The sequence below is a fragment of the Populus nigra genome, chromosome 5 (assembly GCF_951802175.1).
Source record: "Populus nigra chromosome 5, ddPopNigr1.1, whole genome shotgun sequence".
Taxonomy (NCBI): Eukaryota; Viridiplantae; Streptophyta; class Magnoliopsida; order Malpighiales; family Salicaceae; genus Populus; species Populus nigra.
The window spans coordinates 15408338-15423264 of record NC_084856.1 but is presented as its reverse complement, the minus strand read 5'-3'; the positions used below and the strand labels follow the sequence as shown (position 1 = coordinate 15423264).

The following is a 14927-nucleotide window of genomic DNA, read 5'->3' as shown; positions in this document are numbered from 1 at the left end:
CTAGCTAGCCAGGGGACCGCCCTGAGTTGCGTACTAATGTTCAAGTAAAAACAATTACTCTCAGTTAGCTAGTACAACCTGATCATAATAACATTTGATAGTGATCAATGTCTAGATATATATATGTGCAATCAAAGAAACAGCTTGGGCGGCCATTGCAAATACTAAACCTTCAGAGACTTCTCAATGCTGAAAAGGATGTTCTAGCTAGGGCAATAGTTGGAACATAACCATGAGCAGTCTGTTTGAATCTCTTTTAGTTGGGGGAACATCATAAAATCTGTCCTTCCATGCATCTTTCCTTCAGCCCCCTCCTTGATGATGAAGTATTCTCGAAGCTATAAAATCCTTTCTAATGAATAGCAAGCATGCCGTATAATATAAATGGTAAAAGAAACCACAGACTCTGAATTAAGGAAGATCTGATGAATTTTGCAGTCTTATAAGAGCACACTAGCATTTCAAATAGAATTCATAATCTTTACAGGCAACATTCAAGGTGCAGTCTAATTCAAATCATATTTCTATGAATGGCCTTTTTTTTCTGTGTAGATGCATGTGATTCTGGCATGGAACCATGAACACCAATTTTCTCAGTCAAGTCTCAAGCTATAATTAGAGCAGCTGGTTTGTTGTATATCCCATTAGGTACCTAGGTTGGAGGTTGTTTTTTGTAGTGTTTTTTTTTTGTCTAAAATTATATTAAAATAATATTTTTTTTTGTTTTTTTTACATTAAAACAATGCAAAACCATTAAAAAAACAATTCAAAATATAAAAAAATTCAAAATTTAATAGAAAAACATGCTGAATATCAATATCAAACCGGCTAATCATGAATACCCGAGAAATTGAATGTGAACAAGGACGTGAAGCAATAACATCAAATACAGTAACAAGTGAAGGTACATAAATATACTAGCTAGTAAACAATAATGGCAGGAATTGGGTTCAAAAAAATTTCACCATCACCATAGCTGCAGTCCTTTAGACTACGGATCAGCACGCCTTCCAATAATAAATGTAGCAAGATCATTAAAGAAGGTGAGAGAGGTGTGTATGGGGTTACATGGAAAAAGACCATCATCAAAACCTCTATCATTCTTCCTTGTGTTTTCTTTCCCAAAAATAACTGAAATTCAGCATAAATATTCGTAGTGCATGAGGCAATGTGTGTCATACTGTCATCTCCTTTTCTCTTGCGAGAATGAGACGCTTTTTCACCAGGGAAAGTTCAATCCCACGCATATATATTACAAAAAGGGCTGTATGAAATGATTATCATTCTGACTACAGTAAGTACCATGCAGTCATGTCGCCTGACATTATAATACCTGCACTTATTTTTATTTACTTTTTACTTTTTTTTTTATTATTAGTATCATATTGATACTGCACCCATGATAAAACAAAAACAAATTGATTCAGGCTTCCTTCCATGGAATCAAATATTACTACTGCATCATTAAGTGTCATCAAATGAATAATCATGTGTACGTGTTTCCTTGAAATTAACCGAGAAATGATGATGGATAGATAACTTAGAATGGTTTTAATTTAACTCTATGGATAAAATATTCATGACTTACATAGCGGGTTTTGTGGGTTATTTTAATTAATTTAAAAGAAGTTTATTTTTTTTATTAATATTTTTTTTATATCATCATTTAATATTATGTTTATCAAAAATTATGTTTCATGATTTATTTTGATTTATTTTCTATAATTTTATCATAATATTATAACTCAGGTTACATGTTTTGTAAGCTAGCTCAAGTAAATTCAAGTAATTTCTATCATGTTTGAAATGAAAAATATGATTTTGTTGATTAAGATGGAAACATTTGGCAGAATGACATGTTCAAGAATTACATACTATGCAATGATATAATAAACTGAAGATCGAAGAAGACTATGGGGAATATAGGAATATACTGAGGACTTATTCAATTAAATAGAGATAAATGGAATCATTTACCTTCTTCTGACTACAGCACAAGTGTTAAATAAATATCAGTGTGGGTACTTAACTAGAAAAGATTATAAAATACAAGTATTTCATATGCAATTATCTCTTTAGCAAGTCAGTTGAATTTTTAAAAAAATTAAATGACTATTTAAAGCATAAATAAGTAGTATAATTAACATCTCATATGACTTTTAGACCAACTAAACAATATCACAACAAAAAGTAAAAGAATAAAAGTTTAGAAACAACTTGCTTGATTTTGGAAAAAACGAATTCCATAATCACCAATAAAGAATCGAATTTACTAGTTTGATTCCCTATGATATGCTACGCTGCAGCAATAAGCATTTATTTTTCAATGGAAAAAAAAAGATATAAGCGTTGTTAGTGGGCTTTTTTACCATCATGAAAAGTCTTAACGACAAACTGAAAAGTTTATATATATATTTAATAAAATAAATTAAGAATTATATATGTTAATAAATAATAATAAATTTGTTAATTCCAATCAAAGATTTAGTTAAAAAGCTGAGATAAAGATGTTATTTCATAGAGAAAAACAGGTTATATATTGTTTCAATTTTAAATTGGATCCCTAAAATTTTAGTTGAATTTAAATTAATAAAATTAAATTTTATTTTATCAAATTAAAAATTAACTCAACATTGAAACTTATTTTAAACATCACGAGGGAGCCATACAAAGCAAACCAAACCAAAACATCAAACACAATCTCAAATTAACATTAACTTAATATGAAAGGATTAAATTAAAAATAAAAAGAAGTTCAAGTGACAAAGAAAAAAAATATTATAGATCACAACCCATATTGGATTGTGTCTTAACTGACAAAAAAGAATTAAAGAAAAAAAACATTGTGAGTAACTATTGCAACCCATATTGGATTGTATATTTTTTATATATTGCATTTTCATTATTTTTATAATATTTCCTTCATCTCGCATCGCCTCACGTGTGCATGATTTCAAATATCATTTCATAGTTTATCCAATGTCAATTTTACAAAACCAAAATGCAATTGTTAAATGGGAACAAAATGACTCAATAAAAAAAGGATGCAAATGAGAGGGAAAAAAACCCATAAAAAAATGATGTGAATGAAAAACAAATTGAGGTGGTTACACTACTAGAAAATCTACGAATACAAATGAAATCACCAACGAAAAAAATCTATTGGTATTTTGGGGTGATACCTATCGACCAAATTGATTTCATTGCTAACTCTGTTTGTATTTAACGATGAAATATTTCTATCAGTAAATACCGAAAAAATCCCAGTCGGAATAAAAGGAGTTTAAAAAAATCAAAAAGTACGATGACATATAATTTTTTGTGAATGCTTTTACCGATAAAATTTTTTTAATGTAATGTTTTATAGTAGAAGAGCTTTTATCACTTTAATATTTTTTTCATTTAAATTTAAATCATTAAAAGTTTTGCTAATACTTGTATTAATTACCATACGATTAAATAAAAATAGATTTTAAAAGTAGATCCACGTCACAAGAATATTGCTATTATTAACATGTATGAAAGCCTTAGCATTTCACTATAGCAATGAACAGTGACATGCCAAGGTCTTTTACATTTTGTCTCTAAAATAAGGTTTTTTATATTTTGATCTTAGATATTTTTAGGATTTTTTTTAATTTTAAATGTAGTATTTTTTTCTCAATTTCATCCTCCAATATTAGATTTACTAGTTATTGAACTTCATACTTTATTTTAATTTGTTTTCTATAGAGTTATCCCTTCTCATGACCTGGATCCTAAGTTTTGTAGGTTAACCATATTGACTAGAGTTATTTTTATCCTTTTTTTTAATTAATTTTTTTCTCAACTTCATCTTTCAACATTGAGTTGATTGAGAATTAAGCTTCATAATTTTATTTTTATTTTCTTTCTATAAGATTATTATGGTCTCATGACTCGGGTCGTGAGTTTTGCGGGTTAGCCAGATTGACTCGGGTTTTTTTGTCTTTTTTAATTGAATATTTTATTTTCAATTTCATCCTTCAATATTGGGTTGATTTAGAATTGAAATTTATAATTTTTTTTATGGGGTTATTATGGTTTTCTTTGTTTACTATAGGGTTATTAGGATCTCATGACTTAGGTAATGGATATGACAGGTTAAACCGATTTGATTTGAGTCAATCTAATATATTGTTGTTTTAATATTTAGAAAAAGATGTCATCTTATTTATTTCAGTCAAACTATATTTTTATTAGTTGTTCAGATTATTTTTGAACATGTCAAGTTGATTAGGTCACATCATGTCAATCTCTATATAGTTTAAATTTTTTCTGCTAAAAACCAAATTAACAACATCTAGATATTTTCTTATGTAAAAAAAAAAACTAATTAGACCCACATTATAGTACAACCATTCATCTAGTTACTATTTGTAAATCATGGAGCATAATATCACACATTTTTTCCTTAAAATTTTTTTTTATGTAATAAACTAATTTAAATGATACACATGAAATTCATAAAATGGTTTTGTTTGTAATATTATTTTAATTAGCATATTTAATGATGATAGTTTTCAATTATTGGAGTGCCTTTTAATTTCCTTCATTCATCTTTTTAATCAGTTTTGCGTGTACAATTTCTGTGTCATATCGATCAATTTAAAGGCATGGATTTCAGTCATAGGCATCTTTTGTCTACAATGCATGATTTATTAGTAAGTTATTAGAATTATATAAGCTAATAGTATTCATGCTATCTCTTTTCAAATTACATGCATGATCAATCATCAATCTTTAAACACACATCACTATTCTATGTAAAAATTAGTTGCATGATCAATCATCAATCTTTAAACACATATCTTTACAAATTATTCTTAACTACCATCATTATTCTATGCAAAAAATAAGCTAATAGTAATGACATATATACATAAGATATATAAATTGGATGTTTTCCAATGCTCTCCCTTAAGTTGGATCAAAAGGTTTGATGGATCCAAACTTGCTCAATACACGGTGAAATTGTGTAAAAGATAAAATTAATTAAATGAACACATCAGCTAGCTAATCATAAGGACATACATACTGTGTGAATATGCTTACACTGAACTTGTTAACAAACATAGTGACAATCAACTTCAATGTGTTTTGTTCGTTCATCGGACACTAGGTTAGAGGTAATATGCATGGCCTCTTGATTATCGCAAACAATATCATTGAAGTAATAATTATTGTAAAACTCAAATCTACAAGAAGACTTTTAAGCCAAGTTAGTTCACATATCGTAGAAGTCATAACATGATATTCCTTTTCATCATTAAAATGAGCTACCACATGCTATTTTTTTACTTTTCCAGGAAACTAAATTACCACTAACAAACATGCAATATTCAATAGTAGATCAATAATCAAGTGCATCACCTGTATAATCCAAATTAGTGCAGCCTATAATATTAATATGTATGTTACTAGTCATATTATTTCATGGCCAATCATGCCTTTAAGATATTGTAAGATACGTTTTACCATACCAAAGTGTTGAAAAATTAGAGCATGCATATATTAATTGACTATACTAATCACAAAAGTAATATAAAGTTGTGTGATAGTCTAAGTAAGCTTACCAATAAGCTTTTGATAATGATTGAAAGAACCAAAATATTCACTTGAAGAATCAAGCTTCAATTTGTTGTCAGGAGGAGTACCAACAAGTTTAGTGTATAACATTTCATCATGTTTTAGTAAATCAACAATATATTTATGTTGATTAAGAAATAATCCTTGGCTAAAAAATGTCATTTCAATTCCTAAGTAAGCGATTGACAAGATAAGTAGTAGTAAAAACTCCACAAGACAAAATATTTTAGAACATTTATTTAAAGCATTATGGCTCGAGTTTTTTCTAGTAAATCTATGATTTTTATGTTCTGCAATCCTATTTTATTGAGGTGTGCCAACACAACTAGTTTGATTTAATATGCCATTAGAACTTAAATATTATGTCATGTCATTATCATGTCAAAGAATTTTAATAAGGGCTAAAAATTGGGTAGTAACCAACATGTGAAAATCTTTGAAACAACCAAATATGTTTTCACTCTTAGAGAAATCATCAGTAAAGATTACAACATAATTAAAACCATCAAAAGAAGTAGAAAAAAGACCCCAGACATCTGAATGTATAAGTTTAAATGTATGGGTAGTTCAAGATAACAATAAAGTAAAAAATAAGTCTTGATGACTTGAAAAAACAAAATAAAAACTCAAAATTGAGAGATTCTTTAATCAGAAACTGATTTATTTTGCTAAGAATAAACTCTAAAGGATGTGCTAGATGAAAATGCCATAAAAGTTGTTCATGTAATAGAGTGAAAGTAGTTTAAAACATCTTGGAAACTCGAGAATTAGATGAGAAATAATAGAGATCATGAAAATAAGATCCTTCACTTGTCATCTTCTTAATGACAAGGTCCTGAAGGATAAACTTGTAAGAAGTAAATATAACTTCACAATTTAAAGAAGATGTCAACTTGTGGATATGAAGCAATTGAAATGGAAAAAAAAGGAACATATATAACATTTGACCCTACTTTATTCGAAACAAGTTTAATTTTGCCCTTATCCTTTATAACAACACCTTTTCCATTAGCTACAGGGATAAAAGAAAGAGTGAAAAATTGTTTAAGGGCATAAATATTGGTCAATTTATTTAATATATGATCTCTGGCTCCAAAATAAATAACTCAAAGATCATGCAAAATACCAAGTTCTAATACAGTCATAAAGGCAAGCATATACCTTGGCTAGTTTCCAGATCTGCATCAACTAAAAATCCAATAAAATGACTGAGAAGTGCTGTAAGATGATCATGTCCTTGACTGGCGACTCCATCTTGAATCTTTCCCTAGTTGTGCTTATCTTATAGATAGTTTGCAAATTCATTTAGCAATGCAACAGGATTAGATTGAAGCTTTTAGTAAAATGAGTAACCAGATGAACTTTATAATCAATGACTCGTTTTTTATATTCCTTCTTATCCTATGCAAACTTGAGCTTAATCTATCGGTGAAGAAGTCAATAATGATCAACTAGATTGCCAATATTATGATAATGTTTGCGCTTCAAATTTGGTCATTTGCTTTTATAAGGTTTTGCTTTAGAGGATGGACGAGCAAGATAAACATGAACATCCGAGGTGTTATGACTAATATCATGAGTCATAATGTTTTGTGGATTTCTTCACATTAAATAGTTGCACAAACACTCTTCAAGGATGGTAATTATGAATTCATCAAGATATGACTTCGTAAATCTTCAAAAATTAGGTTAAGACTAGCCAAAAGCTAAAAAATACAACCCTCTTCTATTTTTTTCACAAAATAATAGCATCGATAGTATGAGGATAATACATCTTCAATTCATTTCACAGACCTTTCAAACTACCCAATAACTACACAAACAGCTTTCCATCTTGATGAAGATTAGCGATGTCCCGATGAATCTAAAAAATACAGACAAAATTGTTTTGGTTACCATACATGTCATGAACAACATTTCAAAGGTCCATAGAGGACTCCGAATAACTAAAAACCATTGCAAGATTATGGTCTATTGAGTTAAAAATCCAAGACATAATTGATTGATCCTTGAACAACCAAGCCTCATATTCAGGTGAATCCATATCTGGAGATTTTATGGAGTCGTTAATAAACCCCATCTTTGATCTCCCATCAAAAGCAATAATGATTGCCCTTACCAAGGGAGGTAATCGAATTCATTTAACGATACTGAACTTAACCTTTAAAAATGTTGGCATCACCATCAAATATATTTGTCAGAGGAGGAACCACCTTTGAACCTCCAACTGCAACATATTTCTTATTGTCTTCTCTAACATAAAAAAAGGAAAAAAAACGTAACAGGGAGGAAAGGATCATTGCTCTAATACCATGAAGAATTTAGAGATTAAATAATAGTGTCTCATGATCATCTCATGAGTGATACAAGTATATATGGAAGAGAGGGTAAAATATTCATGCCATCTCTTTCCATAATGTTAGCTTAATTCATGTCTAGTTAATCATCAATCCCTAAACACACGTCTCTCCAAATTATCTTTAACTACCATCACTAATATAGGCAACAAATAAGCTAACAGCAATGAGATATATACAAAGGATATTCTCCGATACTTGTTTCTGGCTCTGGATTTTGAGACATACATAAATTCTCATTATTACATTGGCAATGAAATGTTTTATGCAATTCTCTTGTATGTCAAGTTTTTTGGTTATACTCCTTGAACTCAACTGGTAACAGTCTCATTCCCTTTTTCTTCCAATCCTGCCTGTGGCAGTCTTCTTTCTCACTCTCTTTTCGATAGTTCAACTTTTCAGATTGTGCTATTTGTTTGATTTTGACACTTCATGATGGGATTTTGCTCTCCTTATCATGCATTTACATTGGGTTCTGCTATCTCTGAAATGGGATGTGGGCATTGGTGTTTGTTTCTTGGTGCCAAATAATAGCCAGTGTCATTCTCTGTTGATCACCTTTTAGCCCTAGGCTTTGATTTGCTAGGGAAGGCTAATTTCACACACGCGCGCGCACACACAAAATCCTGAACTGCTTACCTCATAAGATGTGCCTTAGTAATGTGCAGCCGCAGTGGTACGCTTCCCTTTTTTTCGGGTAATCATCTCTTTGGCTCTTATTTTCTCCTCCCATATCTCTAAAGATAACATCACAATATCATTTCATATCTCTTAACCTCTCTTTCTAGCTGCTAGCAGTATCTCATTTCTCTTTCTTCTCCTTTCTGTCTTGTTAATTTCTATGAAAGAGACTGGCTACCACCTAGAGCAAACCCTAGGCACAACTTTTATTCCTTCTTTCTCTCTCTTTTTTTCCCACCGTTTTAGTTGCATGCTCATTAATTAAAAGATAAATGCTAAAAACAAAAAACCTTGGATGTGAAAACTGCTTGTGTTTACGCTGTGTAGTTCTGAGCATAGGGATGGCTTACGGGTATAAAATTGGACCACATTAATTAGGACATCCATGGTCAACCATTGCTATCAAATGGCTCAAGTTTTAATTGGTCCAAGGTGATTGTTGAATCCTTGTAGGACCACAAATGGGTCCTTCTGCTAGGAGTTTGACCAAGCTAGTAGATGTATAATGTTACTAATTTGGAGTTACTTTGGCCAACTAGCTAGTTTCAACAACTGGATAAAATGAGATCAAAAGGTTCCACTGCAGTTGATCTAATGGCATAAAATAAACGACCTGACACCCACCCATAGTTTGAGCTATCTCCCACTTCCACCTTTTTGTTTCAAGGTTTTCTAATATTGTAGACCCCATCTTCTTAAAGTTTTTATTGGTTGTCTGTCTATACCTTAGCAGCCACTTTAATGGAGTTTGTTTTTTTATGGGATATTGTGACGCCTGTGCGGGGCTTTGGAAGGAAGAAAGTGAGAAAGCAAGGGATGGCTAATATTGAGATTTAGCTAGCTAGATTTCACTTATCAATTTAATTAACAGCAGGAATTTTGATATTGCAAATTTGCAACTCTTTAGATTCTTCGAGGGTGATAATAGAATGTTTCTTTACACAGAAAAATTAATCCACTGACAAGACGTCAATCGAAGATAAACTAGCAGTAGTGGAAGAAACTAATTCACAGTGACATATCGTCGGTATTGTTAGGAAAAAGAAAAAGAAAAAGAAAAAAAGCATGTTGTTTTCTTTTCTGAACAAAGCACTTCAAGCTCGAAAAGAAACGAATGGAGCAAAATTAAAACAAAATCCTGCGAGCTCTAACCATTGATTTTGGCTAAATGGTGCTGGTGGTAAACAGCTGGGGCGGATACGACTAGGACTTGACGGAAAGGTTTTTTAATGCTGGTAGATGACGAGACGAAAACTGCTTCTTCTATCATAAAGCATACGCTTCCTACAACTGTACCAAATGCTACTAACTAGCGTTGGATTAATAATCGAAGATTGAAACCCATAGACAGCTGCTCTTAAGTTGGAGGGTCATGCAACCATCGTACCACATCGGCTCTGTGAGTGTCATAAGCAGATTGCATGCTTCCTTCTGAACCAGTCAGTACTCGCAGGCTGTTCATTTCTTCTTCTTCTTCGGTTGAAACAATTTACAAACCTGGGTGGCTATCTCTTCTTTGCAGCATGCAAGTCTATTTTGCGTTTAATAAACCACTCTTTTTATGATAGGTTGAAGAGTAACAGCGGGCCTGAGGCAATCCAGGCCGAAGTTCTCTTGAGAAGATTCCCACCTTGCTCTGTCACTGTTTCCCCACTGTCGGGACAGAATGATTGGCTAAATAGACTGCAAAAAAAAAAACAACATAAAACAGCTCTGAAAAGCTAGCTATTACACACCTGTAATTATCATTTGCACCACACCTGAGAGCACCCATCCATGTCATTGTTTCTATTACAACTGTTTTGGTGCCTTCTAGTGGCTTAATTGAAACCTATACTTCAAATATGGATGCAAGTTTTAATATTAAGAAACTTGCAAATCATTGATGAGTTGATATCATGCACAAGGAAAAACAATCACAGTACAATTCTCAAGATCTTCTGCAAAAGAACATGAAAACAACTTAATCATCTCGCACTATAAAGTGGTGGCGGTGCTTCTCTGATCAATCAACATATTGGCATCTCAATAAAGCAGCAATCCACATCACAAACAAGCAGCATCAAGCTAGTTGATCCAATCAATCAATACCGAGCCATGTATCAAGCTATGCAGATCCAATCAGGCTCTTAACCAAAACCAGACCTTCAATGGATTCCAGCAACAAAAATATTGTCGCAGCAATGCCTGCAACCCTAGGACTCGCTAGAAAATAATTGACTCAATAGTTATCTCTATTCCATTGTAAACACCCATGTAAATATTTGCTTTAAACAGGAATAAGACTGGTTAATGAACTCCACAGAATTCTCAGACACTGAAATGAACCTCAACTTCCATATCTGACTCTCACACAATACTCAAACATGCGAGCTATTAAATCAAAGATGTCCAAATCTGGAAGATACAATTCAGCCAGCGGAAGGGTTGGACCTCATCCATCAGCTCTGCCCATATTCCCCTTAGTCCTCCACTGATTTGCAGTTGGCCATCGATTCCGACTTGAGTAACGAGATTCTGATTGGGAACCATCCTCAGGATATCTCCTCCCTTCCACCTGACCCTCTTTACCATATGGCCGCCTTTTCACATAAGGCTCTGATTTAGGAGAATTTAACTTCCTTGTTTTATCCAGTTCATATGATAATGGCTGAATTCCCTGCAAATCAGGTTCTGGAACAAAACCTATAGGACGTTTTGCTTCATCCATTTTTCTAAATGTGATTGATATCCTATGACAAATGCAGGGAGGGAAAGGAAGCAAATTATATATCCATAAAACAAACAAATGAACAACTCAAGAAGATCTAAAAGTTGTTACATCAAATAAGCAATAATAAGATCTCAAAAAGATTCAATGGCTACCTCTTTGTAGGAACTGATGGCACACAATGCTTAGCCACATCGGCTCCATTTCCATTTAAGACAAGAACAGATCTGGAAAAAAAAATGACTAAGATTTTGGTTCCAAGACAACAAATGTGGAGTATAAGCAAATACCAGGATGATAATTACAAGATCATGCACAAGATATTATGATGACAAAGAAAAGAAAGAGCAAAATTGATATGCATGTAAGGAATTCACGTAAAGGATTGCACGTTAAGACTTACCCCACAGGAAGAGGGATAGCAATTGGACCATCAAAGTCACCTGCACCCACAACCTTTAAGTTTGATCCAAATAGTATATTGCACTGGCTAAGAAAAGACACAGTACAGAAAGGTCGAACAAAATCATGGCTGTCAATATGAGGTGGTATACAGTCCCATTCTTCATAAATGTTAACAATACAACTGTCGGGCACACAAGTCGGAGGGATAACATGCCATTGGACCAGCCTTCTAATGATCACTTTAAAAAGGTCAGGTATAGGATCTACCATTTCATCCTGGAGGATGCCTGGCGGATTACCATTTTTATCCTGCCACCATAATGTACTTCAAGTTTTAACATTTGTGCAATGCTTAGTATTAAAAATTATGAATCGCTATAAATCAGAATGTTGATGATATGTAGCAAAGGGATCGGAACTTACAATTGTGTAATTGTAACAACAACCAAACTGGAGGGTCACACGCCCTTTGCCCCTCATCCACTTTTGTGGAGCTGAATATGTGCGCTCTGCAAGAAAAAATCAGAACCATGATATGTCAAATAATTTAACATTTTCCAGCATATATTTTACGGATATCAACTCACAAATTGATGTAAAGGGAAGCTTTTAGATTTAAATTCATAGCTCTACTGGTGAAAGCACATTTAACAATCAGTAGACTCGATGTGAAAAACAGCTAAAGCACTATTTACAATCAGTGAGTGTATTATGGACTCACTCACATCCATGCCATTGGAAGTGGAATATAAAATTCCAAAAAAATTACTAATCAACACTGAAGGTGAGTTTTGAAAGCAGTCTGCAAATCATCATGGTATCAAGTTGACAGTACAAAAAAAATGTCAATGACAAAGCTTGACCAACTTATCTCAAGCAGTGGACCATAATACATTCTCATATAGGTGATACAGAATAAGTTGAGATCTGCATTCATTAATTCCAACGTTTTATTCTTTCAGAAACAGGACAGTCTATTGTTTTAGGTATTTATGAAACAATCTTAAATTTATTGGCATATGAAGCTATGAAGCACAAAAAGCAAGACTTGTGACCAACATGGAACCATAAACGGCAAAAAACAGAGAATGTTAAACATTTCCACTTGAGAACATATACCCACAACCAAGAGTGGCTTTTAGAATTCTGTCTTATGTTAATGAAAGAGTGAGATATTGTATATCAAGGGTTTTTATTATTTTTTATTTTTTATTACACTAGATGCTTTTAGGCAGTCAGTATCTATTAGTCAATTGTCACCATGGAAAATGTAGAATGTTATATTTAGTGCATGTATGTTATATTGATCTTTGACGGTGACGGGAATAACAAGCAATATTAGTTTTAACTTTGCTTTTAAGAATGCATATTATCAAGAATAGCATAAATACGAGACTACATGTATTCTAGGAAGCTCAGCTCCTCTAACACACCAAACCAGTATGCAATGCATTTAAGCACAAAATATAACCTAGCAAAGAGAAAATAATTCTGATTGACCAACTTATCCTCTTATAAGTAAAAAGCTCATTAACAGATCAAATCGAATAACATGCGAAAACAACGATTTATGAAAACAACGATTTATGAAACCAACCTTTCAACTCTCCCTTTTTCCCTTTCTCTTGAAATGCATAAACATAATCAACAATCCTCTTCTGCTCCGCAGCACTGAAAATACCCGTATGAAGCTCCAGGCCCTGGAGAATATTAGTAATCTTTCCATTAATCTTCTCAAAACACATAAAGTCTTTCTTCCTCTTCACATTCATAAACCGAATGTATTCCCTTTGCTCCCTTGGTAATGTAGTAGGCTTCCCAACAACCTTTGTTATCCTCAACCCACCAGTTGAATCATTCACATTAACCATCCGTGCATTCAACTCCTGCTGTTCTTGTTCCTCTTCTTCCACAAGTTCATCTTCCTGGGCCATATCAGCCCAAGACATCCCCGAGCGCCATTCACTATGAACTCCACTACTGGAGGCCTCTGAAACAGGTGGCTCAGACCACCCATTTATCCCGTCTTTCCAACTACCTAACGAATTCGTGTCATCATCCTCTTTCAAACTTCCCACAGAATTATCATTACAATTACCATCAGAACCACAATTCCCGTTTGACGATTCCACATTAATATTCAAAGTCGGCAAATCCCCACTCTTATCTTCTCCTTGGAGTTCTACAATAATTACCAAACATGCCAAAACCCAAACTCTCAAAATCATTTAACAGTAACAATTCAAACATTAACCCTTAACTTCAACAAAAATTAGCACAAATAACAGTAACACAAACAAATACTAGTTCTCAAAAAAAAAAACCTAGCTTTTCAGGAATAATCAAACTAAGTGATGGTATATTTATTTTAAAAAAAATAAAAATTGGTATCAAGGTAATAAACAAGAACAAGAAAGGTTAATTCGGGAAGAAAAAAATTGTGGAAACCTGAGAGAGAGCGAATGCGATCGGAGAGAGTTTTGGAGCAGTTCTGACAGAGATCCCGAGAGAGGTATGGGAGCCACGTGGAAAGAAACTCCGATGCGATATTAAGATCGGAAGGTTGATATTGAACGAGGAACGGGTCATCTTTATCGGATTTATTGAGTTCGGTCATGGCTGCCTGAGATAGTCCCTCTGGAAGGGGGGAAAAATAGAGAGACAAGAGAGAGAGATAACTCGAAGCACGAGGTTTGTGTGGGTAGTGATAGAAGGAGTGTGCGTGTATGGTGGGTAGTTATGTGAAATTGGGTGTTTATTTGGGGCATTTTTTGAAATGTGGATGTTGGTGACGGTGTGTGATCGAATTATTATTATTATTTATTTATTATTTTCATTAATGGAGATTTATATCCCAGTTTATACGTATTTTAACTAATTTTATAAATTTTGAAGTTAATAAATATGTAAATCTCCAATAATCTTAAGATTTGTAAAATTCAAACCGGTAATTTCTAAAAAAAATTATTATTATTATTATTAATGCCAATAAAGGGATCATAAAATGATCTAATTCATATGATAAAAATAAATTAATTTGGATTTGAAATCACAATAAAAAGATGTCCTAAACTTGAAAAAAGAAATGTTATGAGTTTATAATAAGATGTGATAAGACTTTATTATATTTTTTAATTGTTATAAAAAAAACATATATTATATTGTTT

At 32.6% G+C, this 14927-nt stretch overlaps 1 protein-coding gene across 1 annotated transcript; it reads right to left on the bottom strand.

Annotated features, from left to right (window-relative positions):
* Window positions 1-10357: 10357 nt before the first annotated feature.
* On the bottom strand, window positions 10358-14506 carry LOC133694659 (RNA demethylase ALKBH9B-like). Its single transcript, XM_062116286.1, has 6 exons — window positions 14209-14506; window positions 13358-13942; window positions 12184-12269; window positions 11759-12069; window positions 11511-11582; window positions 10358-11377 (listed from the first exon to the last, which is right to left on the bottom strand). Exons 1-6 carry the CDS (start codon window positions 14375-14377, stop codon window positions 11080-11082), a joined length of 1521 nt encoding a protein of 506 aa, XP_061972270.1. The 5' UTR covers window positions 14378-14506; the 3' UTR covers window positions 10358-11079.
* Between the last annotated feature and the right edge of the window lie 421 nt (window positions 14507-14927).